Source organism: Falco punctatus, assembly GCF_963210335.1.
Source record: "Falco punctatus genome assembly, chromosome: 5".
Lineage (NCBI taxonomy): Eukaryota > Metazoa > Chordata > Aves > Falconiformes > Falconidae > Falco > Falco punctatus.
Genome location: NC_137584.1, coordinates 44001567 through 44022831, shown reverse-complemented (window position 1 = coordinate 44022831; position 21265 = coordinate 44001567). Strand labels below are relative to the sequence as shown.

At 40.1% G+C, this 21265-nt stretch overlaps 1 protein-coding gene across 6 annotated transcripts in view; it reads right to left on the bottom strand.

Moving 5' to 3' along the window:
* The window catches only part of GRM1 (glutamate metabotropic receptor 1), a 198803-nt gene that overhangs the window by 30848 nt on the left and 146690 nt on the right, over nt 1-21265 (bottom strand). For all 6 annotated transcript variants that reach the window (XM_080388235.1, XM_080388236.1, XM_080388240.1 and 3 more), the window contains 4 exons: nt 16229-16475; nt 9985-10153; nt 8009-8135; nt 13-943 (listed from right to left, as the gene is read on the bottom strand). In XM_080388235.1, the coding sequence (XP_080244361.1) occupies nt 13-943; nt 8009-8135; nt 9985-10153; nt 16229-16475 (1474 nt within the window). The remainder of the gene's footprint in view (nt 1-12; nt 944-8008; nt 8136-9984; nt 10154-16228; nt 16476-21265) is intronic.

Genomic DNA, 21265 nt, shown 5'->3' with positions numbered 1-21265 from the left:
TTAACCACTTACTTTGGATTTCCAGCCCCTGGCTTCTTTCTCCGGAATATGTTGAGGAAAGTGTTGGACTTGCAAGGTGCCTTGCCATCCCCGACATGCATACGCACCACGTCTGAGGTGGTGAAGGCACTGCGGACATTCCTCTCAGGCTTGGCTATGATGATGTACATCTTAGGAGTGAACATGCACCCCAGCGCCACTGTCACGCTCAGGCTCACTGCAAAACAGGTGGTGATGATCTTGTAGTTGCTGCCAAAATAGATAGGCACAAAGGCCAGCCAGATGATACAAGTGGTGTACATGGTGAATGCAATGTACTTGGCCTCATTGAAATTGGCAGGCACATTGCGAGTCTTGAAGGCATAGTACGTGCAGCTCATGATGAGGAGTCCATTGTAGCCCACAGGAGCCACGACGCCTAGGTTGCTGGTGTTGCAGATAAGGTAAACTTCCTTAATGCTGGGGTAGGAGAGGATGGGCATTGGGGGCTCCAGGATGATCAGCGTGATCACCAGTGTCAGCTGCACACTGATCAAAACGGAGGCGATGACTACTTGGGCCCATGCGCTCATGAAGCGTGGCTTGCGGGTACAGATCTTCTTTTTGCTGCCTGCCAAGATGCGTGCAATGCGGTTGGTTTTGGTCACAAGGGCAGAATAGCACATGGCAGAGGAGAGACCCACCAGAAGGCGCTGGAGGTAGCAGGATGTCGTGGTGGGTTTAGCTATAAGGGTGAAAGGGCAGACATAACCCAGAAAGATGCCAGCAAGGATAATGTAGCAGAGCTCCCGGCTGGAGGATTTGACAACAGGGGTGTCCCTGTAGAGCACAAAGATAAGGGTGACAAACATGGTGACCAGGATCCCCAGGCAGGAAAAGACCACAGCCACAATAGACTCTATATTGCTCCACTGGAGGTACTTTACAGGGATGGGTTCGCAGCCTGCAGTGTACAGAAAAGAAACAAGAGTGTTAGAAAGGTAGCTGCCTGAAGAAAGGTCTTTTTTTCTGGATCCCAATATAATTCAAACATCAGTTTATGCCTACATACATGCCATGGTTTATTGCAACCATTTTACAAAGGAGTGAACTGCAGCATGGAAAAGTTTGGATTAAACATGTTCAAAAAACAACCATCAGTTTTGTGTGTTGCAAACATTTGCTCATGACACTACAAAAAGAAATGAGATTTGGAAATTTTCTGAATATTTTTCTTGAGATGACAAGCCCAGCATATCAGAGACAGAGCTGGGAACAGAACCCAGAAAACTCAGCACCATCCCTTTATTTCAGAAGGGAAAGGATTGTTACAAATCAAAATAGTTAGCTTTTTGACCGACCTTATTTTAACCTATATCAAAACCACTATAACTTGAACCACAACATTTTTGTGAGGGTGATTTTATAAATAGTATAAATTAATTAGAGATCTATGGGCAGAAAAATGACAATAAATCTGTGGGAAAATCACCTTGAGGGGGGCAATTAGAGAAAATTGGGTGCTAACAGAAGCGTAGTATTACAGAAAGCTTTTTAGGGTAAAATACAGCTATCACCTTTGGGATGGTTGGCATGCACAGAATCTGCATCGCCACAGCTCCCTAAGCAACACACCCTGCCAGCTCAGCACATGCTGGTGGGAGTGAGGGAGGGTGGAGCGGAGTGGAGACCCCACGGCCAGGCTCTGCTGTGCTCCCTGCAGGGGTGGGAACCTGATGGCACCCACAGCTGATAAGCTGCGTAGCAGCTGTCACATGCAGAATCTGTGAGATGTCCGTGGCTGAGCCAGCCATTGTGGCAAAATTACTTTCCTCAGATGAAATGATCTCACTGTAATACCAACGCACCCCTCCAGCCCAAAGTTACCTGCCTCCAAGGCACTACCGCACCTCACTGGGCACGTGATACCAGTCGGTAACAACAATATGTGTGACTAGAGTCACCCAAGCTCCACCTGAATGTGATGGAAATGGGTTAGTCCTGGACTGAAATAAGTCCAAAGGGGGAGGCGGGGGGGAATTGTTGCCTAAACGCCCAGATTACCCAACTCTGATTCAGTGTTCATAAAGTTAGGTCAAGCTGACTCACTCTCTAAAGTTGTTATGAAGGGACTTCTAATCAAGGTAGTCAGCCTTGGGGAGGATGAGAAACAAAGGACAGATGGTGAAAAGGACACCATTATCTAAGTTACACAGAAAGAAGCCTTCAAGTGAGGGAAGTTCTGGTTGTGAGAAGAAACAGGATGATAAGGTGTTGCAATCCACTGACATCAACAGAAAATCAGATGAAAATGAGACAAATATAATTGTGGTAGTGAGAGATCATAACCTCCAGCTCAAATAGCCCCCCCAGAAGAGGGCAAAACCCCACTTGAGCAGCATGCGCAGTTAGCAGAGAACTTCAGCAGCGCTATCTGAGGATGCGTACTGATTTGCATCAGAAGCGAAAAACTTGTAACCAATCCTGTGTATGAAAAATGAATATGAATGGAGTATAAGTGGACAGATGAGGGGAGAAGTTAGGGAAGACTCCATCGTAACTTCTGGGATCAGTCGACGGGCTGAACCTGTCTGCTCCCCCATAGGGACACCTACTGTGTGCATGTTGAATAACTAACTCATGCTAACTGTTATTAGTGATTATAATTTAGTTGTACGTAGTTTGGTTGTATATCATTTCAAGCTTGTTTTTTCAGACAGTCCCTGTCACCAGTGATCACTAACTTTAATTGTCATGATTTTATATTGATAAAGAGTGTTATTCCATAACCTGTTACCGTTAGCCCTTTGTGGGCGCTCGCAGCTGCCAGCGGTGGGTAACACATTCAGGTAAAGCGGGAGGACCCGCTGAGGGTCCCCCTGATGCAGTTGGGGTGTTTCCCTGAACAAGGCAGTCGAGTTGCCCTCCGACCCAGCGGGACTGTTCAGTGAAGGGTCCCTGTAACGGGACACTGACAGACTGGTCGGGCACAAGGGTCTCGGCTTTCCTGGGGCGCTGATAGACAGATCAGACACCCGGGGTTGAGAAGATTCCGCCCCACCCCCCTCCCCCGCCTTCACATGACAAAATCCAAAGTTGTAATGGAACTGCACCATAGACACTGTATGTTCTCAGTGTATTTCTGCTTTTCTTTTGTCCTTAACGTTACCTTATTCTTGTTTTATCAAACCCTCTGCTTATTGTTTTTCCTCTAAATAATGTAATTCAATTCTTATGGAAAAGCCAAGCCCATGAAATATGCATGCCTTCAAAAAATAACTGGAAAGAGTCTCTTTTATGACTAGTACAGATGTGCAAACATAGGAATCAGTTCAGATGGTACTTAACTGCTCTCTCCCACACTCAATTTAAAGGAGTCTCTGGCTACCTTCCTCACTGTGCTGAAGATGTAAATACCAGCAATAAACATTACCAAGAAGAAAAAATCCTCCATGTTAATAGGATGGTACAGTTGTGAAATTGAGTTACTGAAAACCTTCATTCTGAAATGTCCTAATTTCTGTTTTTGGCAGTGCCAAAATGCTTTTAGTGTGTTTCTGTATCCCAGGGTAAATACCCATGGCCTCTTCTAGTTCTTGTTTCTGTCCTCGTCCAGTTTCCCTTGGACTCAGCTCACCTTTTGTGCCTTTTCTCGACCTTTCAGGTACCTTTCCTCCCAGTCCCTCACTGTCCCCATCTCAGTTCTCCTTCCTAGCCAGCCCCCTCTCCACCTAGATGTCTCCACCACTCACACTGCTGGTCCAGCTTGTCACTGCTGCCTGTCTGGGGTGTTGGATGCAGTTAAGAGCAGGGAAAAAGCAGCGGTGTCAGCAAGCTTGTGAAAGAGGCATTTTTTTCCTCTGTTTTGCTGCTAAATCTTAGCAAGGGCCCTGATATTGTGATGAACAAAAGCCCCTTCCTCCTCAGTATGGAGTATATCTACAGAAACCAAGTTCTATGAATTAAAAGCTTCTGAGACCCACAGTTTGCCTCAATTTGCATGCATTTTCCACAGGGTGACACACAATTACCAGCTGATACCTCTACCAAAGTGTAAAGTCCTTCCTTCCAAATATAGAAGTAAGCAGAGGTATGGATTAGGGTTGAACAGTTTTACTGTAACCTCATTTTTAGAAATAGAAGAAAAAAAAAAGTTTTTTGTTTAAATTAAAAAAAAAAAAATCAGCCCGAGGCAAAGTCCTGACATGGAAAATTTCCACTCAAACTTTTAATGTCTGCCAATGTCATGTAAACTGAAAAAATGTCTTATAATTCTGTACTCCAAAGAGACAAATCTCTGAGTATCCTGCTGACTTAACTACAGGTAATGCTGACTACTTAACTACAGGTAATGATGTTACAGCTATCTGTAACATCAAACCCAACAGAAATGCTAGCATGTGCAGCTGAAGGTCATATTTTATAAAGGAAAGGAATTCTGTTTTGCTCAAAGTGGTCTGTTCAAGATGCAGATAGGTGAGGAAACCTGTTCTTCCAACTGGCATTTTTATAATGAAATAAGAAGAAAAAGCTTTTTATTGGAAGTGAGAACCTCTGGCCATTGACTGCAGCAGCCCTGAGTGGAAGTTGGCTCTTTCTTTGGTTTAATAAAAGACTAAGAATCAGAATTTCCTGCTCATTGATTAATACATGCAGAGCTCTTCTTAAACAAGAAGCCAGTCTGTGGTTGCTGGAAGGGTTAAGTTTCAGCACAGGTTTTAAGCTTAGTAACTTCAAGCTTTACTCATACTATTCCATCTTAAACAATATTTTCAGAGCCTTAGCCCTGATTCAGCATGGTAGTTTAAGCTTTAAGCTTATTCTGTGTAAGGTCTTAGAAATCTGTTTCATTAAATTAGTGTAATTCCTGGGCACCAGCAAGCCCCAAGAGCCACATATGCTACAAACATTGTAAAAAGCTGCCTGCACTGCTTGTATCAGCAAACAGTTGTTGGTTGTCAGCGCCTGTGAAGGTGGGTCATTTCCCAGCTAGGAGAAAGTGGGCTAGGGAACCTTGTTGAGACTGGGGGAGGATACTCAGGAAATGGTGTACTTAGAGGCTGAAAAAAAAAATCCAACACAAAAATCCACCAAAAACCCAACAGCTAACCCACACTTCAAAAAAATCAGAGAATTAGTGGCAAAAGATTCACAGCTCAGTTTCTAGTAAAAAGCTGTTTGTTAGGTTTCTTCTACTATTTCCCCTGTACTTTAACCGTGAATCATTTCCTAGGGCAGAAGGCTAATTGATTTTTGTAATTATTTAAAAAAAATATATTCATACTGCAAGGCCAATAAGACAATCCAGGATGTTTTCTGAGGTCATTAACACATCCCAGGTAACTGATGGTCCCAAACTTTTATTATTCCTTTCATAATAACTCTATATAGCTTCCTGTCCTACCCCGTTTTATTGCTTATTTAAGATTATTTATGTAAATTGGGTTTACTAGCTTCACATTCATTCTTCTTATATTAGATTCTAATACTATAAAAGATATCTCTTCTTGGCACAAGGCCTTAAGATACTGGGTTTAGTGACTATTTGTCAGGTCACATTTTTATCATCTGTGGTGAGAAATCCTTTGTGCCTGCTGACTCCACTTCACTGAACACATGTTTAGGAGAAGCAATCTATAAAAAATTTGTACATTTAAAAATAACATTAAAATGTCAGGAAAGGATTGCTGAGCAACAGAGACTGATTTCAAACAGAAAGAATGAGCACCTTGAAAAGCACGTCTTAGGAAACAGGTTAGTACGTGCTTCACATTTCTTAAAGGGACGAAGCATTTTAGAGCCTTCACCTGTGATGGAAAATGGGACTAAAACTGCATACATGTTTAACGTCAAATATTTAAGGAAAAGGGAAAAATTAGCTGAAATGTGAGATGTTAATGTCTGCGTCAATAGTATGGTGACTGTCAGGGTATGAACACAACACACAAAGGCAAGCTATAAAAACACATTTGATGGGAGAAATCCTGGCAAGAAAAGATAATTCCAGATTAAATGGTACCAATAGTGAATCCCACAAAATTCAGGAACCAGCGTTTATCTATTAATCTCCCTTTTCTAAAGGTTTGTATGGCATCAGCTTCTCTTCACAACTTTGTACTGCTATTCAAGTAAATGAATTGCAGGGGTTAAAAAAAGTTTTTTCCCGAATAAAACAGAATGAAGAAGCTGTGCAGGAGCAGATTGCCATTTTGATGTTCTCTAGGAAATCAGTCAATGGCTACACTGTCATTTAGCTGATGCTACTGTGATTTTAGAACAGCAGCAGTCCAGTCTCCTTGCTGAGAAGAAACACAAATCAGCAGGTCATCTACTGATTTCATTAAAAGTTAATAGATTGCAACATGCCCCTGAGATTTCTTCCAGCACTGATGCTTTCCTCAGCTCCTTTCAGCAGTGCCTGTCATTTTGACATGCCCCCTTTTGAGCTGTTTTGGGCAGCTGATAGCACTGAACCATATTTGCTCAAGTGCACATTGATCTCTCACTATGTTCTTGTTCTGCCTTATTGATTAAAAAGAAGCCCCAGTTTTCTTCCCTGAACAGTAGATACAAACAATTCTGCAAAGCTCCAAGACTAACAGAACCCAGTTGTCTATAGATATCTCCTTTAAAATTAGCAGACACTGGTGTCCTAGGAGGTGAGAGCTGAATATGAGCTTTTCCAATGGTCAGGATATTTATGAAAGATGCTGTAGATTTTCTGGTGTCTAGTAATACAAGAGGTTTTTCCACAATCAGGGGCCTTACCAGTGTTTTTCAAGAATTCCTCTTCATATAACCAACTTGTATGAAACTTGAAGGCACTGAATGATCATTGAGATTTCTGTACCCTGACAAATCTGTTTGAAGTAGGTTCAGTTGCACAGCAAGAGGTGGGGGGGTGTGTTGGGATGAGAGGTATGAGATATAGACAGATACACACCCATCTGGGACGTGGCTGTAGCTTATTTTCCATAGAAAACTAAGATAAACAATGGATCAAATTTCCCAGTTTATTGTGATTAATAATATATTTTTAGCTGAAGAAGTGGGCAGCCTTCCCTCTCTAAATCATCTGAAAGCTCACCTCAGTTCAGTGGCTAGCTGAACAGTATGTCTTGGAAATATTTAATTAAGGTTTGAGTACTTCATCTATGTGTTAAATGCTGAAGCAACATCTAGTTCCCAGCCAGTCATGTTAAAGGACAAAGATGTGATAAATTGCACATTTGATCTTCAGCTAGGTAGCCAGATGCCCTGCTGAATACTGTCAGCCAAGATTTGCAGATGCGGCACGGGGCAGAAGTGCCAGTAGCCTTCTACAGTGATGCAAAGCAACCCCCAAGGTCAGGGTGGTGTTTCTCAGTGCATTAAATCTATTTTCTTGGGGTAATGGTTACTGCAAAGCCCTGAGCACTTGTGGAGGTTGACCCTGACAGGTACAAAATAGCAGAAAGATGTCACTCATCCAAAGCATATACACAGGGGAGACCACTTCTAGCTGTTTCCCTTTCTTCTGCCAGCCTTTCTTAGGATTTTGTTTACATTCCTCTTGCTTGCAGGTGCAGTAAGAATGATCTTTATACCGAACAAAAGTCTGGTAATCAGTTGCTGAATGGCCTCTGAAATCCCAGATAAAGTATTACTAATTGCATGGTAGAACAATCAGAAAGAGTATCAAGTCAATCTGACAAGGATGCACTGCGTTTTTGTGATAATCACTGCTAAAATTGCAGCAAATGCTGCTGAATTCATTAGCAGTCTTAACAGCTTTATCAGTGCTTATGCTAACTGAAGAGGAGGAACAGACAATGTCATTTCTTCGTAGAAATTGTGCCATCTTTACTGCCAGTGCTGTTGAACTGAGCCAAAAGATAAAACAGTTTATAATGTACCCTAAGCTGCATGAGGATGTGCGTTTAAATATTTGCCTTTAATATCTCTTCATACTGCCATCTTACTCTCCACCACGCACCATTCTTCTTACACCACGTAAAATGGGAATGCATTTGGAGGGACACATCCCTACCTGTCAGGTCAGCATTTGGCCACCAGCCAAGCTCACAGGCTTTACATGTGAATTCATCCTGAACAAATTCATTCTCCTTGCAAGCAGTGCAAATCCAGCAGCAACTCACTTCTCCTTTCCTGATCACCTGTAATGCAAAATACATCCTCAGCTATGATCCTCTATAAGACAACACAGACAACCAGCAGATACCACCTGCACTGTTTAAAATATGACAGGATCCCTGTGTATGGCACATTTCAAACAACTAGAAAACATGAATCCTGATTCTGTACCTACCCCTACATATTAAAGTTTGTGCTTAGGAATTCAAGGATAATCTCTGGGAGAATTCTATTTAATTTTGGGGGTAGCAAGTCTGAGTTAAAAGTACAAAACATTTTTTCTCTTTGGTACAGAGGCATGGTGAGTGTTATCTTTTCAGTCAGGCTTGAGAAAAGGCTTAATCTGAGAGATGGTTCAGGTCAGGACAAGTAGCTCAGCCCACGCTTAATATCTGTTGCATACCAAAACCCATAAACAAAGTCAAAGGTTAGAACAAAGAGTGATTCATGCATAGATAGATATATAAATATACACACACAAGTGCACACACACACATAAATACCAATTTACATGGAAGTCTCTTTGGAGCTCATTACACTAGTGTAAATAGAAATTCAAATAAGAGCAAATTAAAAAATCTACTGCTTAAAGGATGTAATGGGTCCTAGTAGAAAATAAAACCAATATGCAGTGACCAAGTGCATGCTTCAGAACAGCTCTTTTGGAGAGAAATGTCCCTGAAAGCTGTATCTTTCTTTGCTGTGAAGCTGCTAAATTTAATGATCCAATGTTGAAAAGCTGGTTTTCTTGTCTTGATTCCTAGTTCCATTATGCTGAGGCTAAAAGAAAGATTAAGGATTTCTCCAGCTCATGGGGTTCCAACAAAGACTCAGCTCTGTTTACCAGAAAGGAGGAATCAAGCCTTCTCTCCAGGATCTTCCTATCCATCTATATGCAGAGCTAAGTGTAGTAGTGAAACACAAAATATTTGTTTTATTGAATGCTGGCTTTGTGGGCTTTTTTTGTTAACATTTCCTCCTGCAGTCTGTGGAGAGATTCCAATAGACTTCAATGGCAGCCGAAGCTGGCATTTTGTATGCATGGTGTTTACATATACACACACATACACAAACTGCACAATCTCAAAAACAGGGAAGAGATGTTTTGGAGGGTAGTAAATAACGATAATGTTTCCCCTCCAAGACTGTTGGAATATGTCACTACTCCTTTGCCAAATCATCAATCACATTGCTTAGATTAGCAATATAGAATTAAAAAGCTGCAAGTGTGCTTATTACATGAAATTAGAAAGGAAGGTCTGCTCTAAGGTGATTTTACTGAATGGGCTTCTTGCCATTTTAAACTTACTGCATCCATACAATTTTGATACCGGTGAAACATGTCTTTATGTCATCCAGACATGGCAGGTGGCAAATTATTTGTAGCTTGGTACAAGTGCTACTGTTTGGTAAACACAGAGTGATTTCATTTGTGTTTCCATACCTCCTGTTGTGAACACAAGACACAAATAGGCATTTTTTCCCCTTTTTCTTGCAGGTGTTCTTGCTGGAACAAAATACTGCATTCCCATGGGTCACGTTATTTTCAGGATCAGCCCCCAAGTGAATCACAGCCACTGAATGTTGTAGGCAATGACTAAATGAAAATTCTGTGCTTTCTCACATAAGGTGAAATTCAAATCCTGTCACACTAGAAGATTCTGCATCTCTACAAAGGGCAATTTTAGAAAACATAGGCCTGTATGTGGGATTGTAAGAGTAAGATGTAAATCTAGGAGTATTTCTATAATTTTGGCTTTCCTGAAGAAAAGGAAGTCCTACCCCTTGGCTTGAAAGAAGCTTGCTTGGGCTTAGGGAAAAAACCACTGATGATTCAATTTCTATAGCAGAAAGTTAGAGTCTGAGGCAAACCTTAATCTGGCCCTTCAAACAAGGCTCACTGCACACCGATCGGACCATCCCACTCTTATTCATCTGAATCCTGTAGTCATCGATGTTGAGCACTCCCTCATGCCAGGTCCCAATGAGGACATAGTCATAGCGGTTGGGCTCGATGTACTGCAGGTTCATGATGTCGTACCTGCAAGCGAAAAAAAGAGAAGATGAGTCACTGTCCTACAACACGAAGGATAAAAAATTAACTTGACCTTTTCTTTTTGCCTCCATAAATATTAATATCAACCCTTAGGATTTGCGTACCTGTAGGATTTTCAGCAGAATCATGGGAAATGACAGCTCTGATTGCCACACCATTACCAATCAGCTGAACTGCTTACACAAAACTGTGGGTAAAAGGTTGTGTGTCCAGAAGAACCACACATTAAAGACAGCCAGCTCTGCTAAAGATGCACATGTACGCACTGGATGGATGGTGTGGTTTTTAACCATTTTTCAAGATGCCTTAAACATTCACTTGGTGCCTACATACAGGCTGGTTGCAGTGTAGCTTCTGCTGGGAACTTGAAGTAATCGGTAGAAATGCTCAAACTAACTGAACCAGTATGCCATAAGTTAACTGTAAGCACTGGTTCAACTATTTCTATTACCCAGCCCAATGAGACTGTCAGGAAAAATTTGCAGCTCGGGCACAAAATTTCCCTCCTCACCCCAGGCAACTAGGAGAGAACTTCCCAAGGCTAATGTAACGGAAGCATAAAACACTGCTACAATAAACAGCTTCCCTGCCTCCATCATTGCCTTTCATTCGTTGGACCTGGTGTGAGTGAGTCCCTTACTGCTAGTTGTACTGTTCTCTCTTTAACCTACATAGTGTAGCTTGTGCAAAGCAGTGATTAACTGTGGTGATTTCTTAGTAGGAAATAAGCAAGAATGGGAGAAGTAATATTGGAGAGTGCACAGAGAGGAAGAACTACAAAAAAGGCTGGACCTACAGCCTGGCCTCTTCAGATGAGAAGGGGGGGGGAGCTGTTTAAAAAAGGACAAGAGAAAGAGGGCTGAGAACCAGAAATCAGCACTGGAGCTAAAAATCACCTTCTGAGTGTTGAAAAGCATCTTCTGTTTGCCAGGCCTGGGAGTTACTGCCTTGTTTTTCTCAACTGGATTGTCTGTCTCTGGAGAAAAAAAATATCTTTTGTTTGTAAGAACTGTTGCTAATCTGTATGTTCTTTAGGAATGAAAGGTAAGCAAACTATGAGCCATAAATAAAACTGGGATGCTTAGTTGTGGGCAAGAGAGACATCCCTTTATTTCTTTTCCCTTCTGAGGTTCAAACATGCAAAATTTCAACCTGTTGTGGGCAAAGAGAGACATCCATTTATTTCTTTTCCCTTCTGAGGTTCAAACATGCAAAATTTCAACCTCTGCACTTCACAGAGGAGAGAGGTGCTAGAATTACACTCTAGATGTCTGTCTGTCTTAACTGAGTCTTTGGAATTTCTCTAGTTAAAGGCAATTTAAAGAAGTGCACATTTACAGCTGTATTTAGACCTCAGTCTTGCCACTGACAATGTCAGTGCCATTGCAGAGCTCCAACGAATCACGTGGGAAAAGGGGCTCTTGCCATTGAATTCCATGGAGCTCCAAGCAGGAGGCAGCTCTATTGATTCTTAATCAGCTATTAATTGAGGTGTTGCTTAGAAAAGGTGTAAATTTAAAATTCACTAGGAAACAGTTCCCTCTCATATCTCAGTTGTTATGAAGGGAGAACATAAAAAAAAAATGTTTTCAGGACTATGAAGAATCAGGATAGCAAGAAGTAATAAGAGCCTGGCACTTTATAATATAGACTCAACAGACAGGAGTAAAACTGAGCAGGAATGTACATGCCTCTTCCTAGAAAGAAGAACCTACTCGAATTTTAGTGTGACCTTGTATTAGACTGATACAAAGTAAGTTACTCTGGGCTGGAAAATGAATTCAGGAAGGGGAATAAAAGATTACTAAAACCTCACATTCCCTTAATGGAATTTTTGAGCCTGCACAGTTTTCATTTTTGCTAAAATATATTACAAGGCACAGAATGGCATTAATGCAATATCAATCAGGGGTTGGCAATTTCAGGGACGTGATTTTAGGTTGAAAGCCATTCTTATGTTTTCTTATAAGACTTTTCCCTTTTCTATCAGTTATCTGTCAAAGGATAAAGTATGCAGACTAAAAGCTTTTGCACAGTCTTGCATATGACAAGTTGTAGTACAACGTTTGCAGCTTTGATATGCAGCTTGAAATTTATGTGGAAAAATGCAGTCTAACTCTAACTACACTTGGTACATGGAGATGTGCATAAGTTCTTCATCCTTTCCTTCTTGTTCTTAATAAAAAAAAAAAAAGTGCTTTGATTAAGGGCAAGTTCAGTGCTGGAATACCTCCCCCCATCCACTCATTCACATACGTACAACTGTAACAGTTCTGGTCTATGTCCAAGCTAAAAATTGTTATCCCAAAAGAAGTGGATTTGACAAAGGTTGTGAAGCTCTAAGAGAGTGAGGACCATGGAGGCAGCTGGATTTCACACATATAGGGCAGCATTTACAGAAGCCATGAAAACACTCTGCAGATAAGAAAATTAATTCTTCTTAACATAAGAGCAAGCTCTCTGGTATATTGGAAAATGATGTGACCAAATAGGTGGTGTCATATGAACAAGTTATTTGTGAGGTGAGCCAGAACATTAGCCAGCTGGCCACAGGCATATTGTTACTCCATTGAGTCTGAGACAGCTGAAGTTACCTTTTTCCATAGCCATAGTACCAGACCAGCAGTGAGGTATGCTATACAGGAAGGCAGAATGGAAAACAGTAATGCTGAGCAAAGCACTGGGATGTAACTGGCCAAAATAACAACCCACGAAGCCATACTCCAAAACAACCACATAAATTGGACAAAAGGTTCCTTTATATACAAGTTTGAAGTCTTTGCTTTATGCATTTGATAATTTACCCAAAGCATTGGAGTTGATAGAGTTGCCACATCTGAAGCCAGGACAGCTACTGGAATTTTTGAACTAGACGGACTTATATAGGTCTGTGTCCAAGTCTAGTTAAGGTAAAGTGAAACACAGTGTTTCTGTTAGCTAATGAACCTCAGCATTTCTCCATATATCAGAGGTCCATTTCTCCTGCCCACTGTCACATATCTTTTTATGGTCAGAGCCCCACACAAATTTTTTGTCCTAGAGAGGTAAGTTTCTTCATACCTGCCATAAGCTAAAAGTAGGCAGTTACCCTAGAACAGACAAGAGCTCAAAATTATTTGCCCCTTGCATAGGCCCAGAGAAGGATGTGGTATTGACTACTGCATCCCTCACACCTTTTCCAGTCTTTCTGGAAATTTGAGTGATATGATTACTATTGAGAAAGGAAATGGGAAGTACTCAATGAAAGTAAGAAGTTCAGCAATTTTACCAGCATGTTCTTCATGACAGTATAGAGAGCACATACTGTTGATTTTGCAGAGCTACATCAATATCATTTTTCCCAGAGGTAGTGCAGTCAGTTAAGTGACTATATTTGTGCCCTTCTGATAAAGGTCTGCTTCATATTTCTGCATAAAAGCTCTTCAAAGAAAAGATTCTGCATAGAAGAAATAAACCTTCAAAAAATGCTTCAGGTTTTCTAATCTCATTTTGAAAAAAGCTTGAAACCATGAACTGAGCCTGGGACAGAAAAAGAGTTGTATCTAAACAAATGGTTAAGGTGTGATGAAGCTGTAGGGTGTTCAAAACAGGAAATTATGTGTCAGGCAAACATAACTACAGGCATCTGTACTCATGATGATAGTAACTAGGAGCTGGTGAGAGCCAATTGCTCAAAGAACCTCACAGATTTTGAAAATAAAGTATGAGGAAGGGTGCTGCCTTCTAAGAAGGAATATTGATTTATTCCATCTTGTGAAGTTGATTTGTTCATATGATATGGTAACATTGTATCACAAATATTTTTACCTATTTGTGTGACATTCTTGCACTGGCACAGAAAAGCTAAAAAACTTAGGAAATTTCAGATCTGGTGATCTCTGCTGTGTTTAGGTGTTGTATGTGGTGTTTGTATTTTGCTGAGGTAGAAAAGCTCTTTTGAATATTGATACAATGGTATGGTCTGTTCACTCATCCACAAAGAAGTTTTCCACATGGAGCTGTGGGAATACTGGGGCTAATCTGAAGCTAAATGCAATATGCATGGGCATAAACTACTGCTGGCATACAAAGATCTGACAGACCATATAGATAGCATTTCATATACACATCACCATTGTCTGATATGATATTGTCCCTGTCATAAATGCCACAGACTGATCCGATCCAAGGATTACAGCATGAATAACAAAAAGGTTAATTGAATTTTCTTGCCCAAACTTGCTAACTCCAGCTGCGAAAATATAAATGAGGAATAGCAACAACAAAGAAACCAAATCCCAAACTCACCTAAAATAACCCATCAAATTCTAAATAGGCCAGGGTATCAGGAGAAATGAACCTTCCTATAGAAGAAAATAATGGATAGAATAATTTCTGTCATTCTGACCTACTCAGGAAAATATCCTGATATAATCCCTCCTTTATCTTCAGTTCAGGAACTGTTCATTCTAGTTCTACACTTGGTACTTTTGATAGGTTTGGAAATGCTCTCAGGTGACAATAAGTAAGATTTGGGCTAAAACTGGAAAATTACACCTAAACATCAAAGCAAATAACTAACAGGCAGACAATGTAGCTTATGCAAAGATGAAGTAATACTTTTATGGACATAAGTAGTGTGTAATAAAGTTACACTAAGCAGTAATTTCTCTGTCTTATCTAAATTATGTGTGCAAAGACTTGATTTATGTATTTGTGTCAGTAAGTATGTGTTGGGCTGTAACGGAACTGCTTGCCTCTACTTTCAAAGTCTGACCTAGCTCATCTATATCTCTGACTAAAAAAATCTGAAGTATACAACGCTCCAGAAGACCAAACTGACCAGGTTTTTATTACTATTTAAATGTAACAAGTTGTTTAAATGTATATACTGTTTAAATATAACAAGAAATGCAAATAGAAAATGGTAAAAATGTTGGACAGTTCTGCTGATAAAGGTTAGTAATAGAGAAAAGAGTTGCTTTAAGGCCTCTCTGTCTTAGGAATACTCTTTGAAGGCATATGCCAGACTGCAAACTTGTTTGTTCCAAAGCAGTCTCATTGTGCAGTGTTGGCATTCAGATGCATTTATGCAATAAGCCCAAAGATGGAGTGAGAGAGTCTTTTATAACACTTTAATCACTCAGCAGGAAAACTAACTTCAATGAAGTAACCTCTGAGTAGGTTTCAGTTAATAATGGAATTTGCACTTCAGCAGCTGAAATAAAGTTATTTATAAAGAAAAGAAAAGCACCAAAAACCAACAAACAAACTGAAAAATAAATCCTTCTGGGAGGTGTCACAGTTAAAGTTGTTGGATAGAGGCCACAGAACTAAATGAAGAGGAAAAAATTTCTGTCAGCTGGCTCCTGTAAGAGGAACAAAGGTGACGTCCAAGTCTGCAAAGTTCCTGTTTCACATATTGCTCAGGTACATAATGTGTTTGCTAGCAAGGGATAGACAGTAGCAGTTACCACAGCTGGAATTTACCAGACCCCAAATGAGTGAAACACAGTATCTTCAGGGGAAAAAAAAGTATTAAAATTATCTATCTTTAAACTCTGGAACAGGAGATCTTATTTGGAGTGAAAGAAGTTGAGAGAGCACACAGGAGTTCACCAAGCAGAACTAAATAGTTGCTGGCAAGGATTCAGCAGAGCTCCAGTTGGAAAAGGAAGTGCCCTACAGCTTTACCTTCATAACCTTATTAAGTAAATGCTTCATTAAATTCCAATCACTTGTATCAGGCTTTATACATATTAAGACCCTGGTGCGGAGTACCAGTGGTACGCACCAAAAGTCTGTGAGATACAAGGTTTGTCCTCTCCTGAAACACTAGAAATTTTACAGGCTCTGCTGTAGTTCCTGTCCCAATACAAGCTGTAGCTATGCCTATATTGTGTGCTACCAGTGTTACTTCTGGCTAATGGTAAGACTAACCCCAGTAACTCCATTTATGTCTCACGGTATGCATGCTGTATGCTTTAGCAAGATGGCCAAAGAAATCTCCATCACCAAACCCAGCAACATTCCCCCTTCCCAACACATGGTTTAATTAGTTGAGGTGAAATATCTCTTTACCTTCCAGGGGCATCTCCCTTTTCATCAAACCAAACTTCTTCTCCAGAAACACCGATGAACGAGGATTTGAGAAGGAACTCCAAGAGCTTGCTGCCATCGATTGGCTTCATAGCATCACACAGCCCAACATGTCCAGGGCAAAGGGAATGATGCATATTTTGTAGCCCATGAGCCATAGCATATATAGCATTGATGACAAATCCCATTTTACTGTCCTGCACATAATTTTCTTCCAGGCTTTCATTGCCTACAATAGTAAGAAAAACAAGTGTTATAAACAAAGATGAAATAACATGAAAATATGAAAAAGAATGAGACATAAAGAGGGATTTTCTTATTTCTTTTACAAAGCTTTAGAAGCATAAACAAGGTGCCAGCCAGGGATTTTAATTAAATAAAAAACCCAAAACCACACTTTCCCTTCCCCCCCCCCCCCCCCGAAATCTTTAATTCATTGAAAGTGAAATGTCTCATGAGAAAGCACCATTTTAATCAAATTGTCAGCTAGAATTTGTTCTTTTCAAAATTTTGCTTGTCATTCCACAATGTTACATATGCTAGGAAGGGATAAATTTCAGCCAGAACAATTTTTAATTTGCTTGTAAATTTGACTTTTTGTCACATTTGAAGATATTTTTTTAATCTCATATTTTTGAGGGCCAAGATAGCTATGTCCCTTTCAGTGTTAATAAGTAAACAACCTAAATGATCATCACTTCTGAAGTTATCAGAAATAATCATTTTAGCTAAAAGTAGTAGTAGATATGCCAATTTGGAATTGCTACAGAAAGTCAAACAAAGTTTATAGTACTAAAAGACATTTATGTAACTGCAGCAAGAGTAGACATTGAAGTCTCTGTCCCTTGATCAGAAAAAACGTGGCAGTGAAGGTTTTCCCCACACGTGGATTTCAGCTCTGATGGGCTGATGTGCAGGCACTGCCAGAGGGTGCCATTTGTGTCTGCATTTCACATCAGCCCCCGCTGGGTCCTGGGCCGTTTCCCCGCTTTCCGTCACGAGCTGCTGAGTGCTGTCAGCATTGACCCCGAGTCATAGCTGACCTGTGCTGCAGGGGTCCTGAGGGAGCTGCAAGCAAGAAACCTCCCTGTTTTGTTTCCTTCCCCCTGAGTCATTCTATCACAATATGCTCCAAACTGCAAGATGCTTTTATCTGTAGACCTCCCACGTTACTCGGTGTTTAACAGGCATTTGCAATCCACTCTCTGTTACTTTGTCTAAGTAACACCTTGTCTACACTGGGGAAGTAGGATGTGTGAGAGACTAGGTGTTAACTGACACTTCTCAAATCCAGGTTGGAGAAGATAGTTGTCATTTTAATATGAAGAAAAGAGGAAGATCTGTAAGTTCACTGGAACTTTCAAAAAATAGTTTCTTTCCTGAATGTAGATATGTTATGGCTTTCATATCAAATCATGAAGACCATCCTTACATTTATCCTTGGAAAAGGGTCTGATCTGGTAGTTCTCAGCTTGTTTACCCTACAACTCAGAAATGTCAGGTGGGGATAATGGATCCTAATGGAGGATAGCAGAGATTCCAAAGGCAGGGTTGTCTAGCTTCCTTTCTCTGGGTCTCTCTTGCACAGGACATTCATCACAACTGGGCAAGAAAATCTTGCCTCGGTAGCTGTTTTCCAGATGAGCTGAACATAGCACACAGTTGTGATGGTGAATTAAAAAAGCCTTGTGAAAAGAGCGTAATATGACTGAATGAGTTCATGTGCTCCTCTCACTGTCATACATTCACTATCAGCACCACCAAGCAAGGAGCAGCTGGAGAAATATTTCCCAGAGGCAATGTATCTGCCACTTTCTTTGCAGGAGAAGGTTCATAGGTCCCATGCAAATCACAGGAAACCAATGACATTCAGACCCATGTTCAGAAACACCGAAATAATAGAAATCTTCTGTGTAAGCTGACAATATTTACCTAGGGAAGCAGAGAGTATGACAGTGCATGTACCCTCACTTATGTACTGCATATAGTACATATGGCATAGTCTAGACATCTGTTGCCTGAATATAATATGCTGTCTGAATATACTATCTCTAGGTGTGTTTTATCTGCTGCTTAGTCCCTTAGGATTAACAGACCATGAATTTATCACATATTCTGCTTTCCTGTAGATAGAAAATGAATGTGTTGTCCATCCTTATGTGAAAGAAAGGCAGAAAGCCCCTGTGCCCCGTCCGGCAGTCCTCTCATGAAGCTTCTAGGCAGCAAGTCATGGACGAGATCACAAAATGACTGATAGTGCACAGCACGCACAATCAGCTGTTTTCTACCTAGGAGTTTATCTCAAATACCTCATTGATTTCTCAATTAGTTAAAAAAAAAAAAAAAAAAAAGGAATGCAAACATCAATGACACTTGCAGGAGATAATGATAGCATCCATACATGATTCCTGAGGCAAGCATTCATTTGGCTGCTGGAGGCAGAAAACTAAATGTAACAGAACTTGCCAATGTTTAAAAAGAGGCCATTGCCCTCAAGTATGTATTAACTCTGCAAAGTATGCATTTGGTTCCTCATATTTCAATACAATATGCATACCTCCAAAGAAAATGAATATTCAGTGGTGGAAGGATTTGCTTTTGACTAATTGTGAGTGAACATCTAGCTTACATTAAGGCTCCAAGCATATCGTCCCACACTGCAAAGGTGACTGCCTTAACATCACCTATAGAAATAATTGTACTATAATGGAAAACAATATATGAAGCATCATATGGTAATGAATTGTCTACAGATCAGCAATACCAACATCCCTATGTGTAAATAAGTTATTTTCCAGTAAATCCAGCATAAGTCATGCTTTACCCAAACTTAACTTCCCGCAGTCAAAATCTATTTTATTTCATTTTCATCATTGTAAATTATTGATACACCTATGCATTTGAGCTTGTAAAAATTCACTTATGACAATCAGTAAGAAATGTGTGGGGTTTTTTTAAACAAATGAAATAACGTAATTATGTTCAGCCAGAGACAAAACAGAGGTAATCGATGTTCATTTAGGTTTTCATAGGACAGCTTGTCAAGAAATACAAGAACTAAACAATGTTTATTATGGGACTTCTCTGTGATATTGCATTTTTCCTCAGTAGGTCTTTGAAAGGGTCAAAGCAGAACTCTGGACTATGAAACTTGTTTTTACTTCCTTTCGCATCCTTTGTGAAAAATAACATTGATCTACAAAGACTGATTTGAACACTAGGGCTTATTAAAATTAAAAATGGAAAAGTATTTTGTTAGCTTTTTTTTTGTTATTATTATTATTTTGAGGACCCTAGCTTGCACTAAGCAAAAAAAAAAAGAATAAATGTAAGCCACGTGAGTACTGGATTAATTGTAGTCACTCAAATTAGGTCATTACTTTTTTGAATGACCTTGAAGAATTCAGGTGTCCTAAATTTCATAGTTACATATTTTTGTATTGGATGCGATGCAAATCTTCCTTTAATAATTTCATTTTAACAGTTCATCAATAGTCTGGGACATTTTTTTGTACCACAGTTTTGGTTTTAGTCTTTGTTTCTGTCAGTCAATCTAAAAGCTGAAAAAGGAGGAGGGTATACACACATATACTACTAAAACAAAAAATAAACAAACAAAAAAAATCCCCTAAGCACACCTTATGGCTGCTCCCAACAGTGCTAAAAGTAGTACCTAAGTAGAGGGAGAGGAGAGAACAGACCAAAATGTCACGAATCCCACTGTGAGTCTTTCCTTTTACCATAACGTGCCTCACATCAAACTACTCTTGGCTTCAGCTAGGTACTTGGAAGGACCTGAACGTAAAGCAACCATCAATTTAATCTAGTGCCTTTGCTGTGAAGTTGATGTGGGATTAACAGTGTTCTTGAGAGCAGAGTGGGTACTTATGCAAATCCCAGTTGACAAACTCAAGTTAAGAAAAACTACACTATCAGAATTACAGCTAGAAATGAGTTAATTTTCCTGTATAAAGTAAAGATAGGACAAGCCTATGTCAGTATAAAATAAGAAATAAAGCACAAAGGATTAGTCATTTGCAGTTCTCTAGAAAGACTAGGGCAAGAAGGAATTTAGGATGGAAAGAAATGTAAAAACATTTTGGTTGGGGAATCTGATCAATACCTAGCCAGTTGGTAAATTTTGAACAAACACACACATTTGATAAAGAACATAGTCTGTTCACAGATAACTCTTGATTAGAACAAAAAGCCAAAATCTGCTGAATAAAATTGTTGTAAATGATAATGTTTCATATGGAATAGGCAGATTTTATGGTTTGTTACTAACTGTCATCTGCTGAATATTGAGGTCACATAAAAAGTGATTTTTTTGTCTTGGTCCAGTTAGCAACCATTATGAGAGCTATCTTTTCTGGTGGTCCTGACAGAGGTCTGAAGGTCTTAGAAATTGTATATACTGTCTTCTTTATTTGTAGCAGTCCTTCCAGGGATTGATATGCTTCACGGGTAGGCCATGTGACGTTTTAGCTTTATTGAGAGTTACAACATGGTGTTGGTTACGTTCAATATGAGTGCTCATTTAAGCAAAAAAATTGTTCTGGAAGCACAATTAGGGTTAATTTTCACTGGGAAGATGAAATAAAAGAAACCTCGATACTTGGGTTATGTGTATAACAACTTGCCAGGTGCAAAATGCCAGGTGGCAGAGCAGGGGTTACACCATGAACTGGTAGACAAGTACCCAGGCTTATAGCAAATATCCATATGCGTTGGAGAAGCCATGGAGGCAGATTTCTTATTCTCTCCTTCAGTTCCAACACACACCACCTTACCCACAGGATGGTTAAAAAATGGAACAGGCTTCCTAGAGAGGTGGTCAGTGCCCCAGGCCTGTCAGTGATTAAGAAGCATTTGGACAATGCTCTTAATAACATGCTTTAACTTTTGGTCAGCCCTGAAGTGGCGAGGCAGTTGGACTAGATGGCCATTGTAGCTCCCTTCAAACTGAACTGAATTTAAAAAAACTCAGCAAAACAAAAAATACCCTGACTCTGAGCA